At 45.9% G+C, this 8,179-nt stretch overlaps 2 protein-coding genes across 2 annotated transcripts in view; one reads left to right on the forward strand and one right to left on the reverse strand.

The window, feature by feature from the left end:
- The window catches only part of RP2 (retinitis pigmentosa 2 (X-linked recessive)), a 61,231-nt gene extending 57,963 nt beyond the window's left edge, over positions 1-3,268 (reverse strand). Inside the window, exon 1 of the mRNA XM_009331305.1 lies at positions 3,245-3,268. Coding sequence (XP_009329580.1) covers positions 3,245-3,268 — 24 coding nt within the window. The remainder of the gene's footprint in view (positions 1-3,244) is intronic.
- Positions 3,269-3,342: 74 nt separating this feature from the next.
- Positions 3,343-8,179, forward strand: part of SLC9A7 (solute carrier family 9, subfamily A (NHE7, cation proton antiporter 7), member 7) — a 47,562-nt gene continuing 42,725 nt past the window's right edge. The window contains exon 1 of the mRNA XM_009331306.1: positions 3,343-3,424. Within this exon, the coding sequence (XP_009329581.1) occupies positions 3,343-3,424 (82 nt within the window). The remainder of the gene's footprint in view (positions 3,425-8,179) is intronic.

An 8,179-nucleotide genomic window follows, 5' to 3' on the forward strand; every position in this document is an offset into this window, starting at 1 on the left:
AGATCCTTCTTTTTGGCTTTGTATCTTCCTGAAAGGGTATCCATCCACCTTGGGATGCAAGAATTGCTTTATAGTGATTATTTTGCATGTGCCCAAACCCAAGATTTTAGTGTGGGGCTGGGAGTGGTTGTTGAAAGAGTTTGTGTGGGGAAAACCTGCTGGTTCAATCTGAGAATCTCTTGTGTTTGATGGTGAGGTTGTATTTGTTTGAGACAATATGCAGGGGAGAGGAATGAATGGCCAAAAGACAGTGTAAATGAATAGCTTTATGCACTTAAAATGGCTAGGATAAGAGCAAGCTCATGGGGTGCACAGTGGTTCTGCTCATGTTAGATCAGCCTTTGGAAGGATGTTTTACTCCTTGCCTCTTTCTGTCCTGCCAAGGGGTCTTGCACCAAGCCCCTGTGTGTGAGTGAGTCAAATTTCTCCACGTAGCGGAGGTTGGCTGGTCTTTATCTCTAAGAAATCTGATCTTTCTAGTGCTCAGCTGGCACCTTTGGACTAGGATGGGACATGAAATCATAGGTTCCCAACCACTTCTGTGCCACTAGTGAGACATGCTGGGGTTAGAGTTGAGGTGGGATGCAGAGGAGAGCCAAAGTGGATATGATTGCTCAGGCACCATGCTGGCACCACTGATGCTAAAAAGGCTGGAAGGGATGGCAAAAAAGACAGGCCAGAGCAGCACCTGAGATCTGTCAGGAGCAGGCAAGGAGGCATCAGCCTGTAGTGGGAGCAGAGCAAGAAGTTAGTGACTGGGAACTGTAGGGTGAGTTTGGCTGGAGTAAGATAAAGCTTGTACCAGTTTAGGAGGGAAGGAGGAGGGTGGTAACAGGCTGCGTGGGAGGTTGGGAATTGCAGCTGTGAGACCTCTTGACAATGTGCTGCTTGTGAGCAGGCTGAGCTTTTGGCTGGCTTTCCTTGTTGCAGCTCGGAGTGCAATCTTTCTTCTTCCTCTCTAGCTCACGGGAATCAGTCAGGAAGACAGAAGGTTCATAAAACTGCTCATGTGCTGCAGGCTGCGGCAGCAGTCATTTGAGTGGCCACTGCAGTTAGTACTAAAACAACTGCTTAAATTTTACACTATATATGAAAGCGGAAAAGGCAGTCTTGGGCAAATAACAGTCTATTTCTTTGATCCTCTGTTCACCTGTTCATAAGGTCCTAGAAGAGTATTTTCTGGCTTTTTTTGGTTCCTAGTGTGTAAAGTGGGATGGATGTCACAGTAGCTGGGTCCACAGGTTAAACAGCTGTAGAGTGGGCTTGAGAATTGTGGTGTGTTTGTGGGAAGGCCACAGCCACTGAAGTGCCTGTGCTCAAAGCAGTCACCCAGAAAGGCGAAACAGGGAACACGTGGCTTCTCAGCTCTGCTTTGGGAGATGTCTGTAAGCGGCAGGTTGCCCCTACGAGATGGGATAGCTCTTCTGTCAAGACTGTGTGTGTTTGGTTGTCGCAATAACAAGACTTCTATGGTCAGACATAATGATCACAAAAAGCCAGAGTTGTCATCTTGCCACTATTTCTGTCTTTTGGGTTGGTGCATTTCCCTGTAAGCCACAAACCATGTTGTTTACAAGTGCCAGCTGGTCTTCTGCCCACAGTTACAGAGCGTGGGGCTTGCCTCAGCAAAAAAGATTTCCTTGAAAATTTGGTCAACTTGAAACCTTTGTCTGTGCTACAGGTAGGAGGTTGTGGTGTTAGTAAATGGATGGGGCTTGGGGCAGCAAGATCTTTGGGAAGAGAGAAGTTGTTGTGGTTTAACCCCAGCCGGCACCCCCCCCAGCCGCTCGCTCACTAGCCCCGCAGTGGGATGGGGGAGAGAATCGGAAGGGTAAAAGTGAGAAAACTTGCGGGTTAAGATAAAGACAGTTTCATAGGGAAAGCAAAAGCTGCGCACACAAGCAAAGCAGAACAAGGAATTCATTCACTGCTTCCCATGGGCAGGCAGGTGTTCAGCCATCTCCAGGACAGCAGGGCTCCATCACACGTAACGGTGACTTGGGAAGACAGACGCCATCACTCCAAACATCCCCCCCCTTCCTTCTTCTTCCCCAGCTTTATATGCTGAGCATGACGTCATATGGTGTGGGATATCCCTTTGGTCAGTTGGGGTCAGCTGTCCCGGCTGCGTCCCCTCCCAACTTCTTGTGCACCCCCAGCCTCCTTGCTGGTGGGGTGGGACGAGGAGCAGAACAGGCCTTGACTGTGTGCAAGCGCTGCTCAGCAGTAACGAAAACATCCCTGTGTTATCAACACTGTTTCCAGCACAAATCCCAAACACAGCCCCATACGAGCTACTGTGAAGAAAATTAACTCTACCCCAGCCAAAACCAGCACAGCTATAAACCCCAAAGCAGTGAAAGCCATACACATACTAATGCCACACACATTCCCCTGGAGGCGCAAGCTGCAATGGGCAACCACAAAGACACTAACCTCTTGCCACCCTGTGATTCCCTTTCCTTGCCCCATACAGAGGCGACTCCCTAACAGGGTGCCAGCTGAAACTGGTTCTAGTCCCCTGTGGCAGCAGCAGAGATGAAGCATTTCTTTCGACACAGACTTCTAAGCCAAATGAGGAAAAACCCCAAACACAGATTCTTTCCCCCAGGCACATTCGTGACCACACTGGCAGGCACCTGACAAGAACAAACAGCAGGAACAGCAGCAGCTCTCTGGTAGATAACAGAAAGCTTCCTATTTAATCCTTGTGTTTTGTTACTGCTTTTCTCCCCATTTGCATATGCATGCTAGAAACGCTTGGCATATCTCAAACAGGAGGCCGCAAGCTCCTCAGAGTCCAAAAAAGAATAACGTCAAGCCTCTTGTTACAAAAAGTTTTGCAGTAATACCACCTGGCTCAGGCACTAGCAAGAAATGAAGTTTCCCAGTTTAAAAGAAAAAAGCCCAGACAATAATTATTCCTCCCCCTAAAACATGCTGTGTCCCTTTGGACCAGGCCATCGGGTTTAACATTGCAATGAACTCCTCCCCTTGCCCCTGCTCCAGCTTGGACTTATCCACAGACTGCAGTCCCTTAGGGGAGTACCTGCTGCAGTATAGACTTCCCCACAGCCACAGTTGCTTTGAGGTGCACTGTTCCAGCATGGCCTTCTCCATGGGCCGCAATGCCTTCAGAGATATACCTGCTCCCGTGTGACCTTACCCACAGGCACAGTCCCTTCAGGAGTGACCCTGCTCCAACGTGGCCTTACCTGTGGCTGCAGTCCCTGCAGGGGCGTACCTGCTCTGTCGTGGGCTTATCCATGGCCACACGCTTTGAGGTGCTCCAGCGTGACGTCATGCACAGCCACTCATGCTTCAAGGTGTACCTGCTGCAGCATGGACTTATCCACAGCCACAGATGCTTCGAGGTGTGTCTTCTCCAGCGTGGACTTATCCTTGGTCCACAATCCTTTCAGAGGTACACCTGCTGTGGCACAGACATAACCACAGCCACAGATGCTTTGGGGTGTCCTGCTCCCACGTGGACTCAGCCACAGGTCACAGTCCCTTTGACTCAAGTTCGCACTGGAGTTCCAGCCTGTCCAGTACAGCAGCGATGCCCTGGCCATCTGCCAGCCCAGGTGCATAGCCATTGCTGTTATCAAAATGTTCCCAAGCAGTAGAGGGAAGTTCTCCTTGAGACAACCGAAAACCTTTCTGATGCAGATTTTGGTTCATTCACCTTGCTGAAACTTCTTCCTGTTCTTTTCTTCCTAAAACTCTGCTTGGGCCCCTGTCCTAATCAGAAGCTCCCAGAAATGGTTTTTGGGATGAAGGCCTCCACACGCATCCATCACTTTAGATATCTTTCAAATGAGCAAAGGCCTGAGGCTGGGATGCAGAACTCCTCATAGCAAGAGAAGGCTTATCTATAGTTAACAGCTCTCCTTGTAGCTATTGTGGGGTCTCTGAACCCAAAGCCATGCCGAGATGGATGTATTTCCTGCCCCTTCCCCCTTCATCCTCTCCTTATGTCAAACCTTCAAAATTAAATGACAGTGTCAGCAAAGAGATTGCTGCTGCTTAATGAGTTTCAATTGGGTTGCAGATTGAAGCCTGACTCCTTGCAATGACAGATTAATAGCTCCTTCTGCTGAAGCTTTACAGCATGTTTTAGGGGGAGGAATAATTATTGTCTGGGCTTTTTTCTTTTAAACTGGGAAACTTCATTTCTTGCTAGTGCCTGAGCCAGGTGGTATTACTGCAAAACTTTTTGTAACAAGAGGCTTGACGTTATTCTTTTTTGGACTCTGGGAGCTTGCGGCCTCCTGTTTGAGATATGCCAAGCGTTTCTAGCATGCATATGCAAATGGGGAGAAAAGCAGTAACAAAACACAAGGATTAAATAGGAAGCTTTCTGTTATCTACCAGAGAGCTGCTGCTGTTCCTGCTGTTTGTTCTTGTCAGGTGCCTGCCAGTGTGGTCACGAATGTGCCTGGGGGAAAGAATCTGTGTTTGGGGTTTTTCCTCATTTGGCTTAGAAGTCTGTGTCGAAAGAAATGCTTCATCTCTGCTGCTGCCACAGGGGACTAGAACCAGTTTCAGCTGGCACCCTGTTAGGGAGTCACCTTGCGCCTCTGTATGGGGCAAGGAAAGGGAATCACAGGGTGGCAAGAGGTTAGTGTCTTTGTGGTTGCCCATTGCAGCTTGCGCCTCCAGGGGAATGTGTGTGGCATTAGTATGTGTATGGCTTTCACTGCTTTGGGGTTTATAGCTGTGCTGGTTTTGGCTGGGGTAGAGTTAATTTTCTTCACAGTAGCTCGTATGGGGCTGTGTTTGGGATTTGTGCTGAAAACAGTGTTGATAACACAGGGATGTTTTCGTTACTGCTGAGCAGTGCTTGCACACAGTCAAGGCCTTTTCTGCTCCTCGTCCCACCCCACCAGCAAGGAGGCTGGGGGTGCACAAGAAGTTGGGAGGGGACGCAGCCGGGACAGCTGACCCCAGCTGACCAAAGGGATATCCCACACCATATGACGTCATGCTCAGCATATAAAGCTGGGGGAAGAAGAAGGAAGGGGGGGGGTGTTTGGAGTGATGGCGTCTGTCTTCCCAAGTCACCGTTACGCGTGATGGAGCCCTGCTTTCCTGGAGATGGCTGAACACCTGCCTGCCCATGGGAAGCAGTGAATGAATTCCTTGTTCTGCTTTGCTTGTGTGCACGGCTTTTGCTTTCCCTATGAAACTGTCTTTATCCTAACCCACCAGTTTTCTCACTTTTACCCTTCCGATTCTCTCCCCCATCCCACTGGGGGGGAGTGAGCGAGTGGCTGAGTGGAGCTTAGCATGCTGGGGTTAAACCACAACAATATCTAAGGAGGAATACTTACGCTTCTAAAAGTACAAAGAATCTTTTTAAATATTATGTATAATATAATTAACAGCAAATGCTTTGTTAAATCTGTGTTGCATGAAACAGTGGTTATGTGGTAAATGAACTTGAAAACACGTGAACAAGGAGAGTTGAGATTAGTTGTAGACTCTAGTATTCTTTATAATCTCTGACAAATATCGGTGCCTTTTATAACTATGGTATCTTATTTCCAATTTGAGAGTGTCTCTTTAAATTGTCTTCTGTGGCTTGTTTGAGCTCTTCCACTGAGTCACTGCTAAAGCTGGGAATTGGTTCAGGGGCCTTGACTCACAGTCCTGTGCTTGGACCAGCAGCCACATGTTCTTACCACAGGACAGCAGCTTCTTCCAGGGCTGAGCTTTCAGTTTAGGCTGTTCAATGTATGATGTGGCGTTGTGGTTTGTTGTGGGTTTTTGGTTTTGTTTTTTTTTAAGTCTTTTTTTTTCTGGATTTTTAGATTCCAGGGGAGAATACAGGGAGCAATTTTTCTTACTGCTTCTCACTTTGCCACATTTTTATGATCATGTTTCTGTGGTTGCCATCTTATCTGGAACAAACTAATTTTTCTGGAGTTATAACTCTTCTATGCAAATGTGAAGCTGTATGTGAAACTTAAAAATTCTTCAGAAATTAGCTACTGAAATTCCAAAGCAGTATTCTGTTTAAAACTCTTGATAGTTGTATTTTTAAATTACTTTTTTCTACCTTAAACCTGTTCTTTAACCCCATCATCAGTAAGAACGCACATTACAGAATAAAGCCTATCTGCCTGCTTCTGTAGTTCATAATTTTTTTTTTTACCATTTCACTATACATCTGAGTACGTAGATCACATTAACATGACACAACCTGAAAAAGAATTAGTTCCTCTAGGAAAAAACAAAGCAACAGTTACTCAGAAGGCATTTTTGACCATCACAGACAGTCTTGTGGGTTTTTTGAAACCCAAGGCTTGCGGGAAGGCAAGGGTGTGCATGGTGCACGTGTCTGGCAGTGCAGAGCCAGCAAGTTAATTTGACATTTGGTTCTCCAGTGTCCCAATAACTTTTTTTTCGGTAATCTGTTTATTTAAATTCAAAACCATGCTTAGTTTGGCTTATTTAAAAAGTGAATAAAATGCTTATTACAAAGATGCCCTTGATAGCATACTGCTACGTGGGCCTACAAAGAAGAATTACCGGCTTGTTTACTGTCTTTTAACTTCCTTATCTAAAATAGCCCTAAGGCAATGAGAAAGCATGACCTTGAATCTGTTATTCAGCATTTTGGGTTCTAGATATCCCCAAAATTTCCTTCAGACTTCAAGAATTGGCATCACCTGCCTCCATTCCCTGTCAAAAAAATGCCTTTTTTTTTTTTTTTTACTGAAATGTGATGAGTACTTGTCTTGTGTTTATGCTGCTGAACATAAACTGCCGAAGACGAGGACTAATTTCAAAACAGGCTTCCCATTTTTCAAGTCTCACATCTTTTGGAGCAATGTGACAAGCTGATGAATGCCACGCTGGCAGCGTTGCACCATTAAGAAAGTAGCTAATAGATTAGCGATGCTGAGTGCGAGACCCTAATGAAGGTCTGGAGCTCTGCAGTCACCTGCTTAACCCTTCTTCAAGGGATCATATAGCAGTGTTCCCCTGCACTCCTGTAAGCGATAGCACAGTGAATGGCAAGCAAATGGTATAGAGAGTGAGTTGCTAGCACTTCTGGAGGTGGTATGTAATGTTTGATCTGATTTTTTTTTTTTTATGTGCAACATTACCAGCTCACTTCTGGGTCAGAAACAATGCTTCAGTTACTTTGTAAGAAGTGTTGGAACTTCCTCATAAATCACTGTCAGATTTGAAGGTGTGGACTGTGAGGTTCAAAGGTTGACCCTGTATTAGGAAAAATACTTTCTCTGTTGGTGTTTCAGGCTATTTAAAGTAAAACTTTACAACTGTGAATCTTGATGCACACAAACATCCTATAGTAAAACAAGCTGTATGATTAGTCTTTTGCCTTGAAAATACTTACAGGGCTTTCTTTCATCCTTCTTGCCAAGTTCTTCTTCATCTTTGTTTCTTTGTCTTCAAGCTGGTAAAAAGTTTAGTTTGGGAGTATGGAGAGAAAAAAAATCTAGACTTTCAAATGTAAGAAATCCTTTTTACGTATTCCTTGTGTGTGTGTCTGGTTTTTTGGTTTGTTTCCCCCCCCCTTCAAAAGCAGACAGGTATCTTACTCGCCACCACCTTGCCCCACGAGGAAGCTGGTGTCCAAGTACTCAAAATACGCTATTCTGCCCCTGTGTGGGCTGCGCTAAGGAGAGACAGGCCGTGTGCCGAAGTGAGACTGGGTCTCACCGCTGACAGTGCTGCCCAGCTTGACAAACCAGTCAATGGCTTGCTGTAGTCTTGCCATCAAAATTTACTACTTTTACATTTAAAAAAAGGAAAGACTACTAGCAAGTGCTTTCTCTGCTATATCACAGAATCTGCTTTTCTGTATTTATGTGGCATTAACAGTAGCTGAACATCTCCTAGTCACCCCCTCTGCCTGCTTCCATAGGGTGGGTTGTGGCCCAGGGCAGAGGGCAGGTCAGGGCGGATTGAGGAAGTAAAAGCATCCCCTTCCTGGTCTGCTGGATCACTTTGGCTTTTATGATCAGGCTCTTATATTGCCATTTCTTCTCCTCTGACTTAGTTTTAGAGTCAGCAGTGCAGTCTGTCATTTTAAACAAACAAAAAAACCCCACCAACCCAACTCCAAAGCAACAGAAATCCCCAAGACTGACCCAGGAAGCAACAAAGTTGCTTTTAAAGAAACCTTTGCAGCATAAAGTAT

This window comes from Pygoscelis adeliae, unplaced genomic scaffold (genome assembly GCF_000699105.1).
Source record: "Pygoscelis adeliae isolate BGI_AS28 unplaced genomic scaffold, ASM69910v1 Scaffold149, whole genome shotgun sequence".
Taxonomy (NCBI): Eukaryota; Metazoa; Chordata; class Aves; order Sphenisciformes; family Spheniscidae; genus Pygoscelis; species Pygoscelis adeliae.